General features: G+C 47.4%; 2 protein-coding genes across 9 annotated transcripts in view; one reads left to right on the top strand and one right to left on the bottom strand.

Moving 5' to 3' along the window:
• Positions 1-2,020, top strand: part of LOC143376312 (uncharacterized) — a 56,091-nt gene extending 54,071 nt beyond the window's left edge. Inside the window, exons 5-7 of one of the 2 annotated variants that reach the window (XM_076826477.1) lie at positions 267-441; positions 831-1,007; positions 1,301-2,020. In XM_076826477.1, coding sequence (XP_076682592.1) covers positions 267-441; positions 831-1,007; positions 1,301-1,464 — 516 coding nt within the window. In that variant the 3' untranslated portion in view covers positions 1,465-2,020. Of the gene's footprint in view, positions 1-266; positions 442-755; positions 1,008-1,300 lie in introns of both variants that reach the window. The other variant, XM_076826476.1, reaches the window with a different exon arrangement.
• A 3,539-nt stretch (positions 2,021-5,559) lies between these two features.
• The window catches only part of Daam (disheveled-associated activator of morphogenesis-like protein), a 52,751-nt gene continuing 31,620 nt past the window's right edge, over positions 5,560-26,690 (bottom strand). For 3 of the 7 annotated variants that reach the window (XM_076826499.1, XM_076826500.1, XM_076826498.1), the window contains exons 2-12: positions 18,590-18,697; positions 10,813-11,121; positions 10,501-10,725; positions 9,821-10,418; positions 9,465-9,739; positions 9,057-9,389; positions 8,469-8,944; positions 7,793-8,229; positions 7,500-7,627; positions 7,255-7,425; positions 5,560-7,159 (exon numbers count right to left, since the gene is read on the bottom strand). In XM_076826499.1, the coding sequence (XP_076682614.1) occupies positions 6,893-7,159; positions 7,255-7,425; positions 7,500-7,627; positions 7,793-8,229; positions 8,469-8,944; positions 9,057-9,389; positions 9,465-9,739; positions 9,821-10,418; positions 10,501-10,725; positions 10,813-11,121; positions 18,590-18,631 (3,261 nt within the window). In that variant the 5' untranslated portion in view covers positions 18,632-18,697 and the 3' untranslated portion in view covers positions 5,560-6,892. Of the gene's footprint in view, positions 7,160-7,254; positions 7,426-7,499; positions 7,628-7,792; positions 8,230-8,468; positions 8,945-9,056; positions 9,390-9,464; positions 9,740-9,820; positions 10,419-10,500; positions 10,726-10,812; positions 11,122-18,589; positions 18,698-20,437; positions 20,639-20,756; positions 21,260-22,261; positions 22,286-22,419; positions 22,672-26,690 lie in introns of those variants that run through there. The other 4 variants (XM_076826501.1, XM_076826502.1, XM_076826495.1 and 1 more) reach the window with 4 other exon arrangements.

Below are 26,690 nucleotides of genomic sequence, written 5' to 3'. Positions count from 1 at the left end.
GGTGTTACGGAAGCGTTACTGAAGCGATATCTGTAGTCATTAGTAGTAGGTACTTTTATGGTGATTGCTCTGCTTGCTATTTCGCTGAGCTCTTGATTATGGGAATTAGATATCGATAGAAGTTTAGTGTTTAATTAAATGTTAGCTCGATCGGTAGATAATATCGAGGCGGTGCAAAGTTGCGCTGAGTGGAGAGATGTTTCGAAGCCTGGCTGTGGATTCTTTAATCGCCAACGACATTCTTCACTTGGGACTTACTGTTTCAGGTGTGGTTTCAAAACCGAAGAGCAAAGTGGCGCAAGACGGAGAAGTGTTGGGGCAGGAGCACCATTATGGCGGAGTACGGGCTGTACGGTGCGATGGTGCGACACTCTTTGCCTCTCCCTGAGACGATCCTGAAGAGCGCCAAGGAGAACGAGTCAGTGGCGCCGTGGCTGCTAGGTAAACCCCAAATGTTTCCCCTTAAAACGTCCCCGAAGAACCAGCCGATGCATTAAGTTTCGCTAGCTCCGTGCGCGCGAGCATGCCCGACGTCTCGCTTTTGAGGAACGACGGGTACCACAGCGAGCGCGACGGCAGCGGCCTGGCCCCGTCCGTCTGCTCGCCGGTGGCTCGTTTCGTTGAAAGTCAGATCGTCGAGGGTCCGCGGAGCCAGCTACGCTCAATGAACGTGAAAACTAAAGAGAAAAGAAAATGATAAAGAGCAAGCAGCGCCACAAATTTCCGAATTTTGTTTTTCTGTTCGTATCTGTCAGCTCAATCATCTAAGACGAGCAGCTTTAGTCAAGATATCGAAAATAATCAAGAACTGATTGACTGTGGCCCCGCAGGGATGCACCGGAAGTCAATCGAAGCGGCGGAACACCTCAAGTCCGGCGGCGAGGACAGCGGAAACGACCACAACGGAAGCGGAAGCAGCCCCCATCATAATCATCACCAGGGAGGGCCGACCAGCTCAGAGAGTGGACAAGAAAGTCAGGATGGCATGGGGCCTTCCTCCTCGACAGGTAATATTTCCATTACTTCTCTCGGCGCAGCGAATATCCCGTGAAGATTCGAAGGGGCGTAAGTGTCCTCCCAGGTCAACGAATCTGACGCAGTGTCTCCTTGGTGATCGGTAGATTCTGTAGCGTACCTACTAAATAAAACGCACTCCAGTGGAATTCTTGAACCTCCGAAGAGACGACAGGGGCGCCAATCCTCCTCCACTTCTTCTAATAGAAACTTGTAGCTCGCTGGATTGCTGCCGATCGGTTCCCAGCGAGCCCGTGACTAACCACCTGGAATTTTTCTCTCGCAGGAATGGTCCAGGACACAGAGCAACTTAGGAACGAGAGCATCGCCTGTCTGAGAGCGAAAGCTCAGCAGCACCAGCTGCAACTGAGCCTGCAGCCCACGGCAGTGCCCACCAGCACATCGTACCCAGCGGGCCCCCCGTCAAGCACGCTTCACGCCTCCGTTTAATCGCGGTCCCCGCGATTTCCTTGCGAATCCTTCAAGTCACGAAACGTTTCAGACACTTTAGAGAAAGTAAACGGTCCATCACCGACCGATCATTCCTGGGGGCGTCGGCAGTTCGTTTGAATATTAGCGCCGCGTCCCCGTCGAGCACAGATCCTAGGGAAATCTCGCGAGCAAAACACACCGAGGAGCATTCGAAATTATTGTTCGAGGCGACGGGAGCACTCAGAGGAGATCGCCCAGATCGTTTTACAGGCAAGTCGGATCCCCGGGAGCTTTCGCGACAGAGTTTATCGAGGCTGATCTCCGCGAGTCAGGGTGAACGGTCTGGAGGAAGCCGCCTAGGGGATGTACGGACGACACCCGCTTAAACACAACGAATAGATCGTTCGCATTCGAACGATCGTCATCCAGGCTGTATCATCGAAGCGATGACCGACATCGCGCTGGGCCTACGGCGGTTCTCGCGTTTCGCGTGCCTCCTTCGGGGCGAAACTCGACGGCACCACGGGGGAGGGCCAACGTCGACCGTGAAAAGAGAACGAACAACGAGAATTACTTCGAGTCGGTCCTCATCAACGAAACGGTGGCCTATGGACGGCCGGTACAATGACGAATCATCGATCGCGCAGCGGAAACGCTAGCCTCCACGCATCGATATCGGCTCGATCTCGCGATTTCTCTCCACTTTCTCGGCTATTGAATCGCGCCTCTTAACGGCCGGTTGATGTTAGAAGTCACCGATGTTTCAATGCGAGCAGCCGATGATTCGACGCGAAAGTGGAACGCGAATGACTAATTAGAAGTTATAGTCGCTTCGAATAGTGCGAGTGTATGTATAACGTGTACGATCCGGTTGTATACGTTATATGCACACGGATATATAAATATATACATATGTATGGCGACGCGTGTGTGTTAAGTGTACGTGTGGGTGTGTGTTGCACCGCGACGTTGATTACAACGAGCCGAGAGCGCGTGTGCCTGCATGGAGACGAAGATTTCGCCTTTTAGATCACCGAACGACCTGCAACGAACGACGAATCCGATGAATTACAGTGGGTGAGAGGGAGTAACGAATTAGAAACCGCACATCGAGATTCACCTCGAGCACGCTCCCCGGGCGTTGTTTTAAAACGGATCCTCTATCCGGCCCTCGAGGAACGGAGGACACTGGGGGAATTCCGCGATAAATGCGAAAATTCTGAATTAATTTCACGAGTAAACTGTGCGCTTCTGAGAGAGAAAGAGAGAGAGAGTGTGTGTGCGTGTGTGAAAAGGAGAGCAAGAGAGCGCGAGAGGGAGAGAGTGCAACAGAAAATGTCTATTAGTGAACACTTCCTATACCCAAGTACTTAAAGAAGATGTAACTGTTGTCAAATGTGCAATATGTCGGTATAAGTTTTAGATCGGTAAGGCATTATACTTTATTTACGAATACACAATTTACGTGAGGCGGTCCTCGGGGTAATGGCGTCTTCAATGATGAAAGAGAAACTCGTAGGAATCAATTTGTAAGACAGAAATTTGTGGTTTCAGTGCGTTATCCTCGAAGAGGATTCTGAACTCGTGCTAAAACGAGAGTTGCAATTTTTCGATACCACGTTTCATGATTTCACAGACATATTTTCGACTTCCTACGGTTGAGGGAAAAAGCAGGGCCCGATGGGGATGCAGGTGCCACAGGGGCAAATTATAATTATTGCATTTGTAATAATAGTTTGTAACTATTTTTTAATTATTACTCTTTCACTTGGATACGAGTTTTCGCGCCACGCTGCCGCCGTTACCTTAGCCCTGCCCACTGTATATAAATATATAAATACAAAGTATATATATATATATATATATAAATATATATAAAAGATATAAATACGAATGTATGTGGTTACGAGGCATACTAAGTCGGACGAGTCTCTTTGCAGCTTTGCGTTCAGGGTCGATCCCACGATCGACCACTTTTGCACCCCCGAATATTTCAGCTCTTGCTTCTGATCGCGTCACTTTTGCACCTTTTTTTCAACGACGAAAGAGATTCTTCCCAATCACGTGGGGGGTCTCGATCGGCAGAGGGTTTCGTTCGTCTTAGACCCACCGGACTATAAGCAAGTAACGTAACGCAGTATAATTTAAACGAATCGATTACGGGATGAGGTAACCACATGCTCCACGGAGGCAAGGGTGAAACGAAATAACGAAATGGAACATCGCTGTTGTTTCAGACGTATTGAACAACGCGCTTCGGATCTCAAGCGGACTCCCTGTATCCTAATGCCCCAACGCATGCATAGTAGTCGGCTAGTGTATGTAATGAATAAAGTTTCTGAACAAAATGCTACTGCGTTATTCTTGGCCGTCTTTATCCTTTCACTCGCTACCACTTTTTGAGACGTAGCCTGGAAGGAAGTAACTATTACAATGAGTTTATTTAGGGAAACTTCAGGTCTTTGAGATCATTCTCTTATCTTTGATTTTAGGTAGGCATGTTTTAGAAGACTGCTCTAAAATTGTTTATTTCTTCTGCAGTAATCAGTCCCTGTTGACAGCAGGTGTTGCGAAATATTCTGTAGCTTGAATCGTGCTAATTACGCGTAGTCTCTACAGAGCAGTGATTTTATTTGAATTCCTTCTGAGAATTTTAGAAATTCGGGTAGAAATAATCACTGAAGACAGTGAGATATTAGAGGAATGGGACTTTGTTTTATCAAAGCTGACAGTTACATTTAACGACGCTCTTGGATATTCCACAGAATCGAAATAATAGTTCTGATTGAAAAAAAATGAATAATGGACCTCGATGTATCGTGAAACTCTTTTGATCATTATTAGACGGTAATGGGGTCCGATATAAAAAACCCTTTGACGTGAGAAATCAATTAAAAGTTTATTAATTGTCGCGCGGTTCCAATGCTTGGGGCGCGCCTATATAAAAATACGTTTGTGGCCTAAATTTTTAACGAACGCCCACCGAAAGTCGTTAATACGGTTGAAATTTTATCGCACTGAACAACCACGCGTTTCTGTTAATTCCTTTAATTGATTTCTGGTATTATTCGCCGGCGCACAGGTTAGACAGCTAAAGAAGGTACTAGATACACTTTCTCTGGAAAAAGAATCATTTCTGTTAGACGCTATTAAAGGTGAAGAAATAAATAATTAAGATTGTAGATATTAATTTTGGAAATATGCACCATCTTTTATACAGCAATGCATAAGCGGTTGAATTTTATGCAAAGGTGATCCAAAAGCTTCGACATTCGACAGTATGGTGACATCTGTGGAGGCAGAGGTACTATAGGGAGGAAGTTCACCCTTATCACAGACGAGGTATAGCAGAAATCTAACATCTAATGTAAATTTTTTTAATCCCAACTATTTTTCTGCCACATCCAATATTATTGATTCAGAATGGACTAAGACTACAATGCTAATAGGGGCAAGAATTAAAACAAAATAGCACGTTCGACAATAAGGGAAAAAATGAGAATGTATCTTTATCGACTGATACAAATTCAGTGAAATGCACTGGAGCCTTTGTAGAATTTATACATCCTTCCTACTAGCAAGAGGAATTAAGTAAATTTCCATACATCATTTCCTTGCAGAAAATATTTTTGATTTTGTTGTATGATTTTTATTGACCGAGCTAATTTCGATCCAAGCAAAAAGGGTACTTTTCAATTTGAACACCTATAACTTGCGAACTCATGATCGTTGACAAATTTTCATGAGTGTTTTGGAAAGCTAAGAAAGTTTCCTTTTAGAACCTTAGTTGCCAATTTAAGATTTTTTTTAATAGTATTAAATTCATTTTAAAATTATCCCCAAAATAGACGAAAATACTTTGACTATAATAATTTGGCCACCCTCTGTATACCTGGGTCCTGTACCTCATCTGTGAGAGAATAGAATAGAGCACCCCTAACTGGTAATAATATCCCAAGCCAACTGAATTAAATATCAAAGCTATCCAGAAGATTGAAGGCAGAGAATCTCGAAATGAAGGAGCTTACTTGAACCCTTGCGTATGTTTATAAATCACGTTGCCAGCTGATGAAATTCCGCTGCAAAAGATTGTAAGTACATTAGAGTTTAGTATTTATTCGGTTTATTTCTTTATATATTAATACATGTGACATTAAGGACGCAGTAATATATTAGCTGGACATTAATTCTTGCCGAGCGGTTACCCCCTACAAGAACGAGACATCGATACTGAATATTTACAAAAATACAAAAGCTTACAAAACATCGACTACTATACAAAACGAACTCTGTCTAATCGTTTCGCCCCACCGCCTTCGCCGCCTACACACCAAGAACTAGCACGAATTCCATCAACCACCTGGCAATTGTAAACGAGCCCCTAAATAATCTAATCGATGCATCGTTGCGCGCTCGTCGTTCTCTAAGATACAAAAATCAGACTTGTAGATTACGCGGGGTGGGAGTCAGTTCCCACCCCTAGGCCCTTTCCGTGTGTCTCTAGTTATCATAGAAAAAGATTCGTTCCTCGAAAAGAAGTGTCTGGTTTCTAGAAAAAGAAATCTGCCGATGTACGAAGGTCCAAGCCTTTCTACCGTTCTAACGACCTTCGTGGAAATTTTCATTGGTCCGATTGTTACGAAGTTCATTCGTCGAAGTTTTGCAATTCACTGCCCTCGAGCCGCGAGTAACATCAACGAAAGGAATACACAATGACTATGTACAGAAAAATGATCGCTCGAAATCTGACTCGTAACACAGTCACCTCAACAATGTACAAATTTGTATTCCACCCCTACTTTTCGATCAACTTGTAATTTCGACCGCCACTGACCTAAATTCACGCGAACAGCGCTGAGAATGAACGTTTCACTTCCGTTTGCATGGAAAAAGCTTCGAAATGGCGAGTCACTAACGCGCCGCTAAGTATCTCATAGTTTAGCTCTCTAAATTTAATGATTATGCAGCAGAGAGTGTTTGTATATCTTGGTTCTTTTTCTAAGTAACTCTTAATTCAACGACAGATACCTAACGAAGGAATTGAATTAATTCAGAAAACTGTTCGTGCGAAACGATCGTTGCCAGACGAGTGGCAAGCGAGGGAGAAGGAAGACTGCTTCAAAGACAATGAAACACGAATCGTGTATGGAAATAACTCTACGTAATCGATGAAAAGAAACTTACGACAGAAACGTATAATTCGCCTCGTCTTTACTCTATTTACATGTGCCCTACTCCTCGTATTCGCTATTTCAATTCATAACTTTCCCCCTACACGAAGGAACCAAATTCCTCGAACACAATATCCCTGACCCAGCTCTACCGACCGTTTCCTTCTTCCTCTGAACGCTCGACAGATTGAAACGACTGCTGCATGGCTAGGAGAAATCGTTCCGCAGGCTTCAGCGTGGCATTTGAGTAATCAGCATCAACCCCACTGGACGCTTCAATGCCGTTCTCTGGAGTCTTCCCTGTGGGCGCTGTGTCTGCGAGATTCCTGACCGCTGGGCGTCACAGGTCGTCGTTTCGATCGTTTGAATTTTGCTATGTCCTCGCCGAACACGTCGCCAGTTCGCAGGGCTGATATCAGATCGTCGAATTCACCCTTATTGTCATTTTGGCCGTTGCTGTTCGCCTCGTTCTTCTTGCTCAACGAGATGCTGTTCAGTATACCCTCGCGAGAATTCTTCCTTTCCATCGTCCTCTTTCGGAGCTGCAACATTTTTTTTTATAAGACACATTTGAAGCTCGATCTTACGTCGATGGATTAAAACCCTCCCTTATCCTGATTTCGAAAGAGTGACTCACTTCTTGCTCCTGTTTCGCCCTGCGCTCTTCCTCCTCTATCTTCTTCCTCATGTTCTCGACGTCCTGTCTGGCTTCAGCCAACGCCTGCAGGAAGTTCTCAAAGATCCCGAAGAATTCGTCCGGCTGCACGCCCGCTGAATCCTCGCCAAACAGTCTTACAGCTCGGTCGAACTGTTTCAGAGAAGACACACGTCTCACTCAACTCATCCTCGCTCTACTGTCTTGCTTTACTCTACTCAACTTACTCTGGTTTTCATATCTTGGAACAGATCCTCCGCTTCCGCTAATCTACACGTGGCCTGGGCCTGGAAGTCCCTCATCGCAGGTAGGAACATGTCGCCTTGGAGTACCTGAGACTGGCCACGATGGAATTCTAGAAAGAATCAAGGAAACTCGAGATTACAATCGCAGGGTTAGTGCGAGCCTGTGTGCTACTATCTAGGTCGAAAGAGTTGCTCGTGAGATAAAAGTCTAGCTGTTTATGAAGATTCTAAGAAGAAGGTGCGCCAATTGCTTCGGCTAATTTAATCCAACCCACCAATTTCCCTCTGAACATCCTGAAGGCCATTCTTCAGGTTGGCCACCTCCTTCTGCAAGTCGGCCATGCTCACTCTAGCCGCTGTCCGAACGTGCGGCATGTCCTCCTCGATGTCCAGCACCTCCCTGAACCTGGACTCCAGTATCTGGACCAAGTAGTGCAGCAGGGTGGTTCCTTTCGAGCAAGATGACTTGGTGTCGACTAGACGGTTCAAGGAGGCCAAACGGAAGCCACAGGCGTTGCCACGTGCGTTCCCGCGGTTCACGTAATTCCCTAGAGCTAAGACCAACTCCAGGAGCTTCCTGAGCCGCCTGGATCTGGCCACTTGTCGACTAGCTTCGAGAACCGCGCGCATTCTTGGCGTCAATTCCGCGATGCTGGCGGCGAACTTCTTCTTGTAGTGGAGGGATCGCAGCCTCTGCTCGTAGTGCGGGACTCTGGAGCGGAATTAATACACATAACACGGAGCAGTTCGCATTGCTTCCTATTACAATGTGCGATCACAGTGTCTCTGCGGACATTCCACAAACATCGCCTCATCGAGATCAATCTTACTAATCGGACATTACTGATAATCTATCAGCTCGAGTGCCGTGTTTGCTAGACGTTGATACAAGTGTATTGGAAATCGTTATCTCGAGACGCCAGAAGACTAAAACAAGAACAAACTACCTACTTGGATATTTGGTAGAGGAAACAGTCAGCCCTGTTCTGAAGCTCCTTCTGGTGCAAGTCCAATAGGGCTGCTTCCTCCGACGAGGAAATATACTTCAACAGCTGCTCGACCATATCTATGTGCAAGATATTCTGCTGGTCCATGGACAGGATCGTTCTCGTGATCTCGTTATCAGACATTTTCAGCTTCGACAGCAATATCGTGCAGTTCTGAGCCCTCCTCGAGTCGATCACCGACATGGTCTTCTTGTTCTTCCCCAGAGTCCTCAGGTCCTCGATAGAGCCCTCCGCAGACACGCCGTTCTTCTGATAGGCGCAGAAAATCTTATCGATAGACTCCAGGTCCATGACGTTGTACAGCTTGGTGTCGTCCAGCTCCGACCATATTGTGCCTTGCAGCTTCTGTTCAGGAATCTTCGACCAGTTGAAGGATTTCAGGGGGTTGCTTGGTTGAGGAACATTCTTGATTATCTCCACCTATTTACGAGTTTCCCTTTACGTTACTCAGAGTTCGACGACGCTAAGTGAATCCCTACGTCTAAACGGATTAGTGATGAAGAATTCTACGAAAGTCGAGGATTATTCGCACCTTCATGGGAGGCGGAGCTGCTGGCATCAAACAGGGTGGTGGTGGAGGTGCCAATGGTGGAGGTGGTGGCGGTGGAGGCATCGGTTTCGCCTCGACTTTCTCGAGGACTTCGTCGTCGACGATTTTAATCGTCGCTTTGGCGTCGTCAGGCAAGCTCCCAGAAGCCACCAATTGCTCCAGCCGCTTTCTCTCCGACTTTTCGTTGTTTATCTGTCGCGACAGCGCCTCGAGGTTGTCGTGCAGCTCTGAAATCCTCTGCTTCGTCTCTATATGCATCGACGTCTCCTTCTCGAGACGTTCCTTGACCCTCGCCAGGCTGGCCTCCATGTCTTCCTGCAATCCAAAGAAAGATTCATTGACTCGAGAGAAGAGGAAAGACGCGTCTGTCGCGGCGACGTTTCAAATTACTTTCTCCTGTGTCCTAAGATCCAACTCTTGTTCCTTCTTGGCCAATCTGGTCGACATGTCCGAGTTTTCCCGCTCGAGCTCCTCGGCCTTCTTCCTGGCCGCGACCAGTTCCTCTTCCTTTGCGAGCAAGTGGACGATTTCCTTCACGTTGATGTCGATGGGCGCCACGTCGGGGTTCCTCGCGGTGCTTGTGTCGTTCCCCTCCGACTGGAGGACGATTTGCTGCACGATTCGGTCGAAGAGCAGCCAGTGCTGAGGATGGGAGCCATAATCCACTGCAACAGAAAGAATCCAGATACTCTTACGCTCTATCTCCTACTAAGTCCAATAAAAAGATGTCACAAACTGAAACCCACGAGGCAATAGAAGGCAGTGCTCCAGCAGGCTCAGCAGATGAGGATAGGCAGCAGTGTGGCTGAGCTTCCTCCTCAGCAAGTCGAACATCGCGGTGGCACTTTTCGTGTCCACGTGCTCCTTCTCGAATTTCCTGGCCAATTCCTTCTCGTCCTCGTTCCTCACCATCTCGAAGAAGTCCAGATGCCTGTCCAGCGTCTCGTTCTCGTACTTCCTGAGCTTCTCGATGATGGGCTGGATGCCGAGCATGAGCAGCTCGTATCTCAGGTGCAGCCTGAACTCCAGAGTGACCTGGCCAGGCCCGTAGTTCAGCACAGCGTTGATGAACGACATAATGGCGGTCTTCAGCGACAGGTTGTCCTTGTAGATGCCGAAATTCTTGTCCAGATCGTTTATGATGCTCTGGAAGCGCGTTCGTTCGGAGTGGTACTGCTGGAAGTGCAGCATAGCCTCCAGGACCTTTCGATGCCCGCCCGGGACCAGGCAAACGGCGCCCAGGATCTCCAGAACGGAGATCTTCGTTTTTATATTCTCAGTCGCCAGCGACTGCGATATCGTGTTGATGGCGGTCGGATGAGCCAGAACGTGCGCCCTTCCGTTCTGTAACATTTCATCATCGCATAGAGACCCTTTCTCGCGGGAGCGGCTATACCTTAGGATCCTTCGAGGATCACTTGCTCACCGAGTTATTCATCAGCGCCTTCAGGCACCCTATCACGCTCGTGTGCAGGTTACTATTCGCCGCTTCCGCGTCCATGGTGCCGAGCACTTGCAGCAGAGCGTTCAGCCCATCGAGTTCTATGAACCTGAGAACGAAGCTGTGCGGCTGAGTCCTCAGGGCGGTCTTCAGGGCCTCCACCTGGCGCATTTGGTTCGAGACCTCCTCGCCCTCCTCGGGAAAGGGACTCTGAAATGCGCACACGCTGTTAGACACCTTCGCACCCCTATCTAAACAACAGATGGCCCTCCCCCTCTTCTCTTGCTCGATACTCACGCTGGCGATGCTCCTCACCCTGTTGATGTAGTCCTCCGGATCGCCGCTGAGGTCCGTGGTCCTTAGCCCGCCGTTCTCCAGCGTGCCGTTCCCCTTTCTGGAGCAGTATATCTGCCACTTTTTGTTCGCTGGAAGCGCCAGAACCGCCTGACGGTTGGCCTGGGTCAGGTCCAGCTCGTCGACCAGCTCGAGGAACATCTTGTTCAGCTCCTCCTCGGCTGGCATCGGCAAGGTCGGCGTCATCGCTTGAAGCGTGAGCGTGCCCGTGTGCTCCACCACGCAATACGTGATTTCCGGCGGCTCGTCATCCTGCAAGTAACAGGAAAAAGGAAGCTTCAGCTGCTGCGATGCCAGTTTCGCAAGGTAGTCGTTTGACCTTCGCGATGCTCTGTTTTTGCGGGATACTCGGGGCGGCGATGATAGTGGTGACGCTTGGATGATGATGGACGGAGCAGAGAAAGGCTGACGCAAACTGGAGGAGCGTACTGGTGGGTTATTTGTTGGTGAGGCAGCGTGAAACGTTGAAATTTCACTCGCGAGGGGTGAATTATTAATGCGGGGGATGAAAATAAGTGGAATCATAATTGGATCAAGGAGATATTTGTAACAGTTGATGAAAGAGATGCGAGAGACTCCTCTGCTTCGTCCCATCGGCATTCCCCAGTTTCCGTGAAAACCGATTGGGAACGAAGACGATCGAGGGTATGCAACCAGGTCTTGACCTTATTGAAGACGAGCCTCGGCATTAAATCACGGAGTCGACTGGTCGTCGAGATGCCGCCGGTGAACCAACTTTGCATGCGTACAGTGTGTGCAATCGACGATCAGAAAGAGCATTGGTCGCTTCGGGCGCGTACCAAAGACCCGACTTGAAAAATGGTACCAAACTCTTGGTGCGATTTCGGTGCCTCTGGTATTCCTCGATACCCAAAGTACAGTTCTAATTACACTGGCTAAAGTTCGTCCCATGTTCGAGTACCTCGAAAATCATCAACAGTGCCCACTGTACCATTCTCCAGCCTCTTTCATGCGACTCAACGGAGCAGTCAAGAACCAACGGCAGCAAAGGTCAGGGGACCGGCTCAGGCACTGGATTCCTAAGGTACTTTCACACGTGACTAGGAAATTACTATTTATTCTTCCCGAGGATCATCCTACGCCTTCAAGAGTGCACCACACCTGAAGTATTCATCATCTAAACGCAGCCATGACTCTACTAACTTCCCTCGGTTCGCCTTGCAATCTGTAGACGCGTTCCAGGCTTATCGCAAGACGATAGGAAGAATCTTGTCGCGAAGGAAAAGAATCGATTTGATAGAGGACATTGAGAATGCTAGCGATAGTCTGTGACGAACTAATAAGCAGCTAGAACACTGAGCAATCTGTTTGACATCTTTCCCTTCTCTTCTTTCAAAGTCAAAGTTCCTTTAAACCTGAGTAGCTCGATCCTCGAATTTCAATCTGACTGTCCTTCGTCACCTAATCTCCGTCAATTTCATTCCCTTGCTTTCTCGAGGCTGCCATGCAACAGTCATCGTCCCTGAACACGTTCCACGCTCACGGGTTCACGCGCGAGCCCAGCACGTGAACGCGAAACAGGAGGAGACGCGATAAAGCGTGACACGCGACGGCCAGCCGGTACTCGCACGTGAGTGTCCGCCGCGGAAAAATGGCAAAGGAGGTCAACCAGTCGGAGGCTGGACTCTCTAGCAGCCGGTCCACGTTCCTCGGAGGACGAAAGTCTATCCAGCGTGACGAACCAGTCGCATAAATAACGCGCGGATAGATCCTGCGCCAAAGAATCGCCAAGATAACGCGCCTAGGGCTAGGGTTTCTCGGCTTTGGGCGACGATCCATTCGCTGCTCGCACGTGATGATATTTATGGCTACTTGCCTGAGAACGAGCTTGAAAATACAGCATCCTCTCAGCTTTTTACTACACCGAACGTTCTAACGAGTCATTTTCTTAGAGTCATCGGTAAATAAATAATCAGTAGAATTATCCCTGCTTGTATCTTTCGCACAGATATTTGCAAACTCACTTCAGTATTAGCATGGATATAAACGGAGACAAATGGGCCAAGTTAGTGAGGAAGCTACCAACCCTCAATGATCTGAAACTCAGTTTAAGTATGAAGATTTTAATTATTAAAGTAAAAAAGGTGCTCTATTTCTATTGAGTTGTATAATTAATATTACTTTAAATTTTATGCAGTTTTTGTTTTTTAATCCTAAAATTGAACTATGCCTTGGTAGTTTTAGTACCTATATTAATGTAGGTATTGTTCTACGGATTGGTAATTTTTTGCAAAATAAAGTTCACAAAATTATGGTATCCATGCTGTGTTTTAATTTTTCGCCATTTTGAGGGTTGCTAGATTTCTGCACAGCTTGGTCCAAATGTAGTGCCAAACGCAATCCCCGCGAAACAAGAATCTAGCCGACAGACACTCGATAATGAGACGATTAGATCGCCGATGGTATTTCAATCCAGCCATTCGCCACAACTGGCTCGATCGTGAAAAAATCAACACGTTCATTTCTATGAAATACCTTGGTGGCACGGGACCACGCGTTCAACGTCCTCGCGTAATAAAATCTGCCAGCCGGCCGCGCAGGAGATTGCAAATTATGGCAGGGAGCAGCGCGGCTCGCGAACCAGGCATTGAATAACCGCGGTCATCGCATCCTGCGTTTTCATAAATGCGTTTTCCCCGGCGTGTCCCTCTTCCTGCTCTTTCCAGCGCCCGTTGTAATCCGAGGCACGATCGAGGAAGCGACATTATGACTGCGTAACGCGATTCGATTTAATACAGCGAGGCATCCATTCGGGCGCACGCGATGCGATTTACGCTAGTTAGCATGGCAACGAAAGCGAAATCTTATACTCGGCTGTGTCGCGAACGCTTCCAAGGGAACTTCCTCGAGGCCCTCGAGGGTTTAACCTCGGACAGCGCTTGGGATTTAACCCCCCGGCGAATGGGAATGGCAAGTGGAGTGACACGGGCGCTCTACTCGGGTTACTCAGCAATTGATGGTACCAGAGATGCTATCTCACCGCTGCGAGTAGAATGTACAAGGTGTCTGGAGTGAAATAGGATAAATCATGTATCTACGCGCAGCGGAACACGCTGCGCAGCTATTCTTTCCCCATTTACATGCATCGACAAGTGCAGGGGGATTCTGATTCGGAGTCCGGCAACACCCACGCGCGCGTGGGAGGCACGTCGAGTGGCGAACGAATTAACATTCTTACGACTCGCTTCCACCATAAAACCTCCACCGTATCTCCACAAAAGCTGAACTCCTATTCGATTAAGGACAATCGCTGGAAATGGATAAGAAACGAGGGTCCGAAAGAACCTAGCCGCTCGACCGTGTCCGAGGCGGAGCAATTTCGCGCGGTCGCGAAAGAAAGTCATTACGGTCGCGTTCTATTCTGTACCCCGAAGAAATTGCGGATGCATCGACGCGAGTGGAGCGATGGGAAACAACGATCTGGCCGCCCGGCCACCACATACGCTCGCTTCCGAAGCGTCTACTTCGCAATAAACCAACGTGCCTCGAGCGGTACCGAGGTCCCGTAAGAAACTCCTCGGGAACGTGATCGCGTACGACTCCGTGGCATTAGCATAATTTTTCCGTTCCACAGAGAGGATCGTTCGCATCCTGAGAACGAAGTTTCTTACCGAACTCTTTCCTCCACGAGCTGCTCCTGCTCTTGTCCCGCGTTCTATCATTCTAACCGTGCGATAATCGAAGAAAGCACGGCGCAGATCTGAGCTTCGTTAAGTTTTTACAGGGTTGCTTAGGGGCAGTTCAGGCGTCGTAAAGTATGAAGCTACGGGGAGATTATTCCAGCCGCCAGTCCGAGCGAAGTGTTCCTTCCAAAGGAATGCAAAGTCCCGTGGAACGGGACCGTGAAAATGGAAAATTGCTCGGGCGAGGAACTGTTCGGGAAGTGTGGGAACGGAGCTGGGGATAACGAGCGAATTGCCATGGTATGCGTGGCGCAGGGGACATCAAAGTGAACGACTCCATCTCCCTGGACGTGGAACTTTTTCCCGGCCGTTCGACGGGCGCTTTAATCTTCCATTATCGATGGCTTGGCCGACGAGGAGGAACGCCGATAAAGCGCAGCGACGGGCAAGAGCCAAGGAATCCAAAATACCCCAGAGCGAACGACGCGGAGGCATGCAAACCAGCCGCGGAACAGCGGGGAAAAAGTTGAGCGAGCCGCGTCTCTCTGTCGCTTCTTATGCCGGCGAGAGCGTGCAGGAAGCGTGTATAAATTCCTGCATCGTCGATAATTGAAAGCGTCGCCGCGGAACACGAAAGTTCCCCGTGACTCGCGCACCTGATACCGATCGTTTCGAGGCTTTCCGACGCCTTCTACGGTTGCATTCCATCGACCATCCCCGCCGTTCGACGGATCTGACGGCTGAAAGAAAAAAAAAGAAACGACTATCAGAATCCCGGAGGATACTGGAAATACGATTATGTTCGCCTCGCTGGAATATAGCCGCCCTTTTCCACGCCAGACACGCCCTGCTGCGCGGAGGAAGCGTTGACCAGGGTTGATCGGCATAATGGACTCTCTCGGGTCGCGGGATTCGCTCAAGGACGACTGGCTTAGGAATCGCTGGCGGACTCTTCGTCGAGGAAACAGCGAGGTGCTTTGCTTTTTTTTCCTCCAATCGATTCGCTGAAACGATACCGCGTTCCCTCGATTCCCTGGAAGTGGCCGAAAATGGTCCTCCAAAGGTGGATGCACAGATAAAGGGTGCTGGCCGGACGAAGCTGAGGAGATAGTCCTCTGGACGTCGAATGTTCTTGCGTCGTTAACGAGGTAGTAAAAAATGGAAACGAAGGACTTAACGGTGGTGCCTTTGGCTCTGGCGCAAGCTGCTTTTGAGTATCTCTCTACTGATTCTCGGAGAAGATTGTTCGCGCGATCGTGAGGTGCGAGTTCGCAAGGTCATCGACGCTGATAAGACGCTGGTACCGTCGATTGAACATCATTAATCGAAGATCCGTGGCTTCGCGCCAATTTGCCCGTTATTGCTGGCGCGACGGTAATCGATGGAAATGGAGGCTCTTCCGGGCTCGAAGCTCGCGAGTGCATTCGCGTGTTCGCGCTTCCATCGACTGTCCCTCGGCCGTTCATCCGTCTTCATCAGCCAGGCTTCCAGCGGGAGATGATCTGCGCGACTGAATCGTGATCATCGACACCATCGCGATACAGATAGTATCCGAACAATAAATCTCTCGAGTCCCGAGGCTGAGTGACATTTGATGGGAGATCGCGTTGAACTTCTGGGCACTCGAGGGGAGAATAGAAGCGCCTCGACGGGGCCGGTGCTGCGGAGGACGTCGCTGGACGAGAGCGAGGAGCGTTCGACGCGTTAAACCCTCGACGCCTCTCACTTTCCTGTTTACGCTCAGCCGAAGAACGGACGGCTCTCGTTGAAACGTCTGTCCAGAAATCGGGACGCGAATTGGCGAATGGATTTATCACCCGTCAGCAGCATCCGCGCTCGCATTATCGGCCAGACGGATCGCTAGACGCTCGGAGGATCTCCCAGCGGCGTGGAACGCGCGTAACAAGAAAATCTAAGCGATCCAGGCGGATAAAAATGGAAACAAACGCGCATTGTTCCAGAGGATGCGAGTGGATGCGAAACGTTTCGCCGCGATAGCGAGGATCGCGCTCCGCGTTTAATTGGCTGGCACCTATCGTCTTCGCCACTCTTGCATTTAATGCTAATTACGGCTGGCCGTCGTACCGTGCCGAGATGCGCCCGCGCAGGCACGCGTATTTTTCATGGAAATTCGTTTCCTTCGTCTGTGCTCCCTGCTCGAAGCTGAGGAAACTGATACTTCGGGTCGGAACCAAGGCAATTCTCACGATCAGTGGAATCGCGTTGCTTTTTCTTTTTTATGATTATCCAGGAGTCTCGAGGCTTCCTTCTTCCCGGCGAATGGAACTTCACCCGTAAATTAAGTATCCTCGACGGGTTAAAGTGAAATGGAGCAGATGCTGTTTTAATTAGAAGCGCAGTTTCTCCCGGGTATTTTAATGCATTGCTTTATCGACGATCAGTGTTATTAGACCTCGTAAAGGTAGATCATTAAAGATAGCGCTTAACCGAACTGCAGTTAATTCCCATTCATGCACGATCGCTTCGCCAATAATAAAACTTCGCGCGGAACAGCCAGATGCCAGTATGAAAGTAACACGAAGGCCGAGGATCGGATACTCGTGTCCCCGGCAACTGGTTTGGCGAAAGAGGGATTGGTATGCGACAATCACATCCCTGGAAACACACCTCTCTTGCCACGATCATACTAGCTCTGCGCATTAATTAAATTCCTCGAGATATTGATCGATCAGTCAGCAAAAAGAGAATCAGCCTGCCTCGCTGCAACCGATGACGTCTACTTGCGAAAGTGTCGATGACGGGCATTCGCGGATAATTTCTGTATATTGTTCCCATTCATTCGAATCTCCTTTGCTTCGAAGTCTACTCGAATCGTGGACCACTTGATTCAAAGTAATAATTCGAGGAAAAATTCACCAACTTCTGCGACAAGTGATTGCTATTCGATGAACGATATTCTGTTCTAAATTCAAGTTCCCTCCAGCGCAACGCGGGCAGAAACGCTGCAAGAGTCTTGGATCTGAATATCACAGGATGTCCCATGGATGAAAAGCGCGAAATCACGCGAGGACTCGTTCCAGCATCTGGTTCCTAGCCCCACTTCCGCCGGGTTTCCGGTTCAGAGGATATCCCGAGCGATTTATAATCCGTTCGCGTGCCATAATCGCAGCCAGCCATCCGGAAGCTGGATTAATGACTCAATCCTCGTCACTTTCGTTTCGATACCCATTCGCCTTTCTCCTCCAGCCTATCCCAGACTCCGCGTCGTGATCCCCAATGCAGAGAGCGACCACGACCATCTGCACCCAGCCTTTATCCAACAGAGACACGCCTAATCAGTCAGGACGTTCCCTTTCCGGATGAAAAGCGTATCGCGATCCCCGCAGGTCGCCAGGCGCTCGAGACGCGCGCTGGGAATGCGCAAGCATCGCTTTGCATTGCAGATGCCACTGGAGCCGACGCAACGAACGCAAGAATGCCACGCATCCATGGGTGTGCACCGAGAGGCAGCGATTTAACGCACCGTCATCCGCTCGGGACGGGAACGCGAGCGGATTCTGACGCGCGCGACGTTCCGTCCGCTGCTCGGCTGGTTTTCACGGGAAACCGTTTCCCTGGTACTTCGATCGCCGCGCCTTGACGGGCGCAACGACTTCCTGATGACAATAGGCTTCGTGGAAGCTCGCCGCGGTCGACTCGTTACCAATCGGCCACCAATTCGAACGAGGAACGCGGAACCGCGGCGATGTTTCAGGAAGAAGTGAAATTAATTTTCACGGCTGGTGGTCGACTGATTCGTCTCTTTCAGCCGTTCGATCGCTGCGGAGTTTTAGCGTGCTGGGGTAGTTTTTTCTCCGTCGAACGTAGAACGCGATGGGGGTACTGTATTTTATGGAATTATGAATGGTTAGCGGGGAGTTTGGTGCGGTTGCTCGTTGCTCCAGGCGGAATAGGTGTATACTTATCGATCCAAGTGTTCGAGTTGGTGGTTGAGAAAAGAAAAGAGTGAAATACGTGCAGGTTTTATGCGGGGTGCTGATAAGGGCGATAGTGGGGAAATTGTGGTACGGGTTGTAATTATTTTGGGAGCACGTGATCAAGATAAGTGTAGCTACCTGGAGGCAGCCGCAGAAGGACTTCTTCACTCGCGATGGCATCGTCTGGCAGCGACCCACGAACTCCTTCAGGGGCTGTGGACTCTTCACAGGACACGTGGGAATCCTCTGCAAATCAAGGAACACCGAGATTAGTATTTCAAGCAACATAGACAGGTTAATCATTTGCACGTCGACAATTAGTTCATTAAATCATTAGGGTGATCAATATCGCTCAAGTTCTTAATATCGCCACTCGCTATATCTCGCAAAGTAAGCACTAAAATTTATCATAGAAGTATTTTAGAGAATCTTGATAGTGTAAAAATTTATGGGGCTGTCACAATTTTAAATCACATTCAGAGAAGGTAAGTCTAATAATTCTGTGAATGCAGGAATATCTACTGGAAATACCTAATTATTTATGTACTTAAGGAATGAAATCGATTCAAATATTTTTCATAATGAAAATAGCGTTTTTCTTTTAGCAGAATGCGTGTTCTCAATACCGCCTACCTGAGAACAATGGTTTCGATGTAATATTTGTTACAGGTGGGGTCACGAGATTTTCGGAGCAACCAAAATAAACTTTATTTGCCCAATATGTACAGCCAAACGTAAAAAATAAGATATTTTTAAAATCCTATTTCTATATTTTTGTAATAAAAAAAATTGATAAGAAAACATTTATAGAGCAAGAAATAATAAAAGCAGATATGAAAATGACTTTAAAAACTCATATAGGTAGACATAAATTAATCAATATTTCTTGAGTTGGCGATATTAGGTACACTTTTGTCAGGACCCGATTTTTGCATATCTTACATTTTTTAATTCCTAATTAAAATTCTGTAGCTTTCAACGATTCCAGCTTATGCTACACGAGAGACGAATAATTTCTCTCTACTTTCAAACGAATTGCATGCAGAAATATCAATTATTATTCAATTAACAGCGATTTAACTTTTCCTAGTCGATATTAGGTAAGGTCGCCCTAAGTCTCAGACTCCTTAAGTTTTTACTGTTTATATAATTTCCGCATACTATGGGGATTCCCGTTTACAATAACAATAACTATCTTTCAAGAATCCTTCGTGCCTGCAGCTACCAATCAACGCGACGTAACATCCTCAATACTTCACCCTCTCTGCAACTTTCCACGTTAACGAATCCGAGATTACTGCAGAAATTTATTCACGGCTTGATTCGATCCTCGATTAATGACCAATTACGATGAACCCTAAAACCGGAAGCTCCGCCAGCGTTCAATCGCGGAAAAGCCGCGTGCAACTTTCACTCACTTTTGTCCAGCCTGAATTCTGGTGCGTTATTAAAGGAACAGGTAGGGCGACTCGTTACGGTGCCGCGAACGTAACGCAGCTTTTACGCGATGGTGTCGTAACGCCTGTCTGCCCTGTCATCCGTTACCAAGAAAAGTTCAATGTCCCTGCCTAACGAACCTCGAAACGCATGAAATTCGTAAACGCTGCACCCAACGAAAAGGTAGATCGCCTCGTTAACCCGACGGACGTCACAAGAAGCAAGAAATCGCGGCTACGCGTTATCTTTGCGCTCCGACGAGGCTTTATCGGGAAACTTAATTACTTTTCCAGCGAGCGTTAAAGAGCCGACAGTATACGAGCTTCAAGTCGAAGCAGAGTGTATTGTACAGCTAGAAGGCATTGTTACTGAAAGAATACCGCGGCCTCGATTCGTTTGCTCCTTCCTTGGTGTTACGCGAGGTCACAGCGAGGGACCATTCCGCGGGCAAGGTAAAATGAAAAATTCGCCGCTTCGGGGAATACAGCTTGGACGCGACACATTTTACGAGGTACACCGTTCTTTCAGCGAAAGCCTCGATTAACGAACCGGCTGGCGTTCGCAGGATCTCCATGAATCTTCCTCGCATCGCCTGGACATCTTTAGACCACCGTTTGACCCGGCCTCGTCTTAATGACGGCCAACAAAGGTCCGCGAAACTTGTTCCTTTTCAGAGGCCGTATTGTCCTCTTTGTAACTGTGGCCTGGACACCCTGAAGGGGAGAGGGAACTGGGACCGATGCGCGCGATACGAGAGAAAATACAGATGCGGAGAGTAGAGACGCTGCTTGCAGGAGAACACCAAACCCTCGTTTCCAATTCAATGTTTATTATAGTGAGTTCCAGGGCAATTTAGGCGGCCACCTACTCTGAAGAACCAGGACGACCTCTCAGGCTCCGGGCAGGACTCGATGTCCTCGTGGCGAGCGTTGGAAGACATCGGGGCGATTCGACAGCCTTTTGTCTCGCGGGGAACGCGACGAGTGGCCCCAGGCGCCGACGCGATCTCGATCGTAATCGTCCCCGGCAATTACTCGCGAATTTCACTTTTGCGCGTCTCGAGCGAGCGAGCGAGCGCGCGGCGGCGAGACTGCCTCTCGGCGGAGAAGCCCAAGAGGCACGAGCCGGCAACGAGGTCGGCCCAGCGACGGTGTACACCTCTTATCGTGTCGACGAATTCCTTATCAGCCGTGTGGAAGGAAAAACGAAGAGCCCCGTGTAATTTTCTGCTCATGAGCTGTCACGCGACTATGCATATCGTCGCGCGTCCTTCGGCCGCGGTAATTGATAAACGATAACTACGAACACGCGATAGACTGGGGAACTAGTTAATTTTTCCTTCTAAATGGGGATATTTTAAGACAAAGGCAGTGGAAAATCACATTTCCAGGTTGCCGCGTGGATGTATTTTGGTTACAAGTTCGAGGGGCCGGGTTTCAAGACAGAGTTTCCATGAACGCCGATGTGGATGGTAATTCGTGAATTTAGGTAAGGTAAACTCAACCAGTGAATAAGAGAATTGTTGAATCTATGGACCTTTCAGATTAATACTTGAATATATTTATGTATAACAACAAAACAACTGTTGAAATTGCATTTAAATTTATTTTTCTTGAAATTTCTATAAAAATAATCACTTATTATTATCGCAATTTAAAAAAAAAATTATAAAATGCAAAACGTGTAGAAGCCCAGTAAATGACCGCGTACTTTTAATAAGAATTGTGCTTATTAATGTTTGCTTAATACGCCTAACTAAAAATATAGGATATTAAAAGTGCAACTACACTCCATTTACAAACATATAATATTGATTAAATTTATTAATTGACATTTCTTTGCCATTCACTGGTATGCGGTCAATTACTGGTTGGTTTACCCTGCGTCACGCGTTATCAGAACGAATTCGATTACATGTGTCTCGACACTGAAAGATAAGTATCAGCGACTCGATGAATTATCAGCGTTTTCGGTGGCTGCGTCGTTTTTCGACATGTGCTCGGCAATTTTATCTCGCCCGTGTTTGCCATTACCTATCGCTGTGTCAACCACGGGTTTAGCGAAACGTGCTCCGACATTCGGGGGAATATTAACGGAGAAACTCGAGGCGTGTCGCGAGCGAGCGACCAGTGTCTGTTAACAACGGACCCGTTCTACTTCCACTTTATTGTATATCGATGATCCGTAAAAAAGAAACCCTCTTAAGAGTCCTCGAGGAATTCTAAGCTCGACGAGCTGCCGGCCACTTTCCACCGAGTCGTGGAAATTTATGGCGTCGACGGGTCCCCGCATTGTTGCGTTTTCCTGGCAGCGTTAAACAGCGAAAACGAATGCCTATACTTAACACCTTTCTCTTAGAAAGCACTAACCCACCGGTGGCCAGAGGATCGACACGATTTTTCCCCAAATGATCGATGTCCCTGGACACTGTGCGTTCCCATGCCGCTTGGGCCGCGGGGACAGCGTAGTTTCTTTCTGTCGCGGAGCAATCTTCAGCCAATTATTCTCAGGAACAGCATTTTCAAACTAACCTGCGAGAACGGCGAATTTCTTGCTGGCACGAAGAAGTATTAAATTGAAATTCCTCAATGATAGATCGTCGTTAGACTATTTACTCGGCAGACACGCTTGTAAACAGGCCGTAAGATTGAATCTACGATCACGTAAATGGTTTCCTGATGAAAGATCGAGTCACGCTAGACTGTCACGCGTTGCAGATTCGCAACTGTAAATATTGACGGACCAGTGGCTCGAAAATTGTCGTCTGCTCCGAGTCTATTTACGCAATTTTCTGCTCCGATTTCCTTCTTCTTCCGAGGCCAATTTCACGCGAGATACTTTGTACGCGGGAGAAAAAATTGCAACCACGAGTGAAGCAATTCAGGAGCTTCGTAAAAAGAGAAGGAAACTGGATTTTATTCTTTAAGGGAGCGCGATATTTGGATTTTTTTAAAGAGGAACCCTCAAATTATATTAATTGAAAAGTTTATGCATATATTTGTGCATACTTAGGCAACAGTTTAAAAATAATAATTAAAAAAACCGTATAACTTTGAACACGCTTTTCTCAAAAAGATGTTTTTCTCAATAAAGAATCAACCGATTGACTTCAAACTTGGCATATATCTTCGGTAGATATTCCATTCTCGCTGGTACTAAAACCAAGTCGGTTTTTGCAAAATTAGACTTTTGCGATTTAAAAACCCAGCGAATTATTTTGCAGGAATCGATGCCTGTTTTAAACGCTGCATTTTTTTTTAATTTTCAATATTTCTCATTTAATTTAATTCAGGCGATAGCCACACTCATACAGATTACACAACTTTTTAAATTTTCTATTTCATACAACTAAATAAAACAGCTGATTTTACGCTAACAATGCGCATACGATTTTTGTAAGCAGCTTCAAATGAAGCACTATAACTCCGGATACAACCACTATTTTCACACACAATTTTTTTTCCATATTCCCTAAAGATTGACCAATGAATCCACAAAGCTGGAAGTAAATATGTTTAACGGTTTCGTTTTAAAAAATTCCCAAATTTCGCATCATTTTTCGTCCGTCAAGGTAGCGAGACCCCTCAAATAACTTTTTATAATCCCCTACAGAATTCGCTTGAATTTGCATTAAAAATCTATTTGTCCCCTCAACTCGGCTCCCCCACGATTAAATCCTAAATGCGCCACGAGAAGAGAGAAGAGAACAAATTAGATAACCAGGACCGAAGTTGCCCGTGGCATCGATTAACATTCGATAGAAACTAAAATCCAGACACTGCCGACAGGCACGTAACCGATGGTCCCCGAATGCCAGCGTTTAATTCCACGGTGTGCCGCGAGCCCGTGGGACAGGAGATACGAGAAATCTCGAACGAAGGGGGCCGATTTTCTCCATCGGATCTTATCCTCGATAAAGGCGCCTCGAAAGCGCCGATTCCGCCGGGAAGTTACTGGAGGCGCGCGAAACGAGGCCTCCTCGGGGCACAGGTGAACTTTCGAGTTTCGTTTTGCACGGGACACCGTGGAGCGGCGACACGTGGAAAACGAGTCGGCGCGGCGATGAAACGAGGGCGACCGCCTCCAGCCAGCCAAGGAAATCGACGGACGTTTACAAGCGATCGAAAGCATCGTCGCCCCGCGAGAAGCACGTCTGCCACCGATTACATTCCCAAGATTACACTGATTAACGAGACATTTGTTAATAGAGGTCGCCTTATCTGGGTCTTATCTCATGGTTACGTCGATTCGAGCAGCTCCTGCGCCCTCCGCGGTTTTCCTTCTCCGCTGCCGAGGCTCGCGGACCGAGCAGTCGAGTCGTGCCTCCCGATTATTTATCGTACGCGTAATTACGACGCTGCTCTCGCGAGGGAAACTCGCCGGAGATTCTAATTTCGATCGCGGTAGAGAGAATCCGCTCAATGTTTCATCGGATGATTTATATTTAGATGGAAGATGCTCGCGGAGGGTCGCAGGTACGCGCGAGATGGAAGCACGCTCGATTCGATTGCAACTGTGTCGCAACGCGAGACCCGCTCGGTGCCCCGCGAAGTGCAACTGGGAGATGAAGCGATCAATGACAGAGTGATTTATCTGCGAAAATAACAGATGGACGACAGGCTCTGTACATTGTAACGGAGGAATAAGTTTGCGGCGATTATTTAAAGCTTTCGCTCCGAGGATATCAAGGTCGACCTTGTTCCACCGCGAGTTTCCCCTCGTTAAGCCATTAATTCGTTTCCTAATACTCCTATTAACGAGGCTGCTTAGACAGAAACAGGCTAAGGGAACAGCAAATCGAGCATCGCGTCGAATCTCGCGATACTGGTTATCTTATCCGACGTCAGTATTCTTCAACCAGCAGCCGGTCGCTGGAAACCCCGGACGTTAAACACTCCCGCGTGATTTGTCACCGCGGACCGGCCTCGTGCATCGCCCCGAGAATGTTAATTGCAAACCACTGGCTCCCCAGATGGGCGACGTATGATTACTCTTATTACGCGAGATCCGAGCTGGCAGATACACGCGTTCGCCAAACGAGAAGAGCGGAATCGAGTCACCGCTTAATAGGGTTACGTCCCGTGGCTGTTCGGCGTCGTTGTCGCTCCAGCGATCAGCGCTGTCGCGTAATTAGCGCGATTCTCTGGTAATTAAGGTTTCATTGAGACGACGGAAGGGAAGGAAAGTGTATCGCCGCGGCTCCGGGAACGGGGCATTATGAGAACTGCTTTGTCGAGTGATTAGTAAGCAGCACGCGTGACTCGAGGGTGCGCGATTAAATGCCGTTGCTGAGGGAGCTTGATGGAACTCGCCGAGAATCACCAGTGGGTATTTTAGAGATTTTCCTGTGCTGGGTACGGAGCAGCGGGGAAAACGAATTGTGGCGGATGTTTGAAGAATTTCTGGATCGGTCGATGCAGTTATTCGAGGCAGTCTAGCAACTAAGGTAGGTCCGGCGGGTAAAAAGTCCCAAATGCAAAGTCTCCATTCGTAGACAATCGATTGAATATTGCAGCAACTATGTTGATAGCAAGTAAATGGTAATGGGAAGGACCGCAAGGGTCGCCAGTCGTTTTTGGGATTTATACGACGCATTTGTCAGTATGTATATAAAATGCGAACAAAGTACGCCTTTTTATTTGTTGTGTTATTCGAAGTAAACCTCAGTTTAACACTGTACAAGGTGAATACGTTAAGATTATATGTTCTTTTAGTAATGTGTACATGACATTGTTTATTTCCGAATGATAATATTTTCGAACCTATATATCGACGAAAGTATAGAGGTACCATTGTGGAAAGAAGTACCTTACTTATATTTTTGTTTTATATTTTCATTTTTTGTTAAAGAAGTCCTGTTAAAATACTAAAAAAAGTGGTTGTCTCTGTTGAAGCAAACCAATCAGTAGAATCATAAATTATCTTCCTATTTTCCTGTTTTTTTATATTAAAATAATTCGTGTTTAAGAAATAAAGCCAAAGTGCTTAAAAGAGTTATATCTTTATATTGAGATTATTGTGCAATTTTTTGTTCAAGCTGAATCTGCGTCCTGTATTTTCATTCTTCTGTTTAAAAGCGTAGTATTTCCGTTCAATTTTGTATACCAAAAAAATTGGTTTAATAAATATTTGTTGACTTCAAGAGACTTTTTAACTTATTTGGTTTTACACGAAAGGCTGGCTAGAAGATATTAAGGACTTTTTACCCCAAGCAATTTGAATTGACGCACATTTTGTGATGAAACTCAGCAAAAAATAACGCTATTAACCAGCAACTTTGTAAAGGTAAAGAATAGTAGTTGTAGTTTATACAAAATAACACCGTATATCTCTAGATTGTTATTACTAAATTTTACACAAGTTTATATGAAAAACCGGACTTTCAGCCCCACCCTACAGTATTCCAAATGAAAATTGGAATGCGAAGCTGCTCCCATTACCCTGTCAATCTCCCGAGTCACCAGCATTCATCCCCTGCTCCCAAATACACCGATCCACCCCGGCTGGAGTAAAAATTCATTCCAATTTCCCGCTACTCCCAACCGAATCCATCAACGAAACAATGACAGAGGACTCAATCACCTGTCGCCCTGCTCACTCGTTATCGTTATTCGGTAGCAATGTTCGGTTACAGCGAACGACCGTAACAACGCCACCGCCGCGGGCGATGATCCATCTTAAATCGATCGCGCGCCTCGAAACGTCTCATTGGATCGAGATCAAACGGTTCCCCCTGGAGCGTGTCGCTCTCCACCGAAACCAGCGTTGCGCGTTCCTTCACCCAGCGAAATCGAGCCACGAC

Source organism: Andrena cerasifolii, chromosome 14, assembly GCF_050908995.1.
Source record: "Andrena cerasifolii isolate SP2316 chromosome 14, iyAndCera1_principal, whole genome shotgun sequence".
Lineage (NCBI taxonomy): Eukaryota > Metazoa > Arthropoda > Insecta > Hymenoptera > Andrenidae > Andrena > Andrena cerasifolii.
The sequence above is the reverse complement of the archived record's forward strand: the minus strand, read 5'-3'. Positions and strand labels throughout refer to the sequence as shown.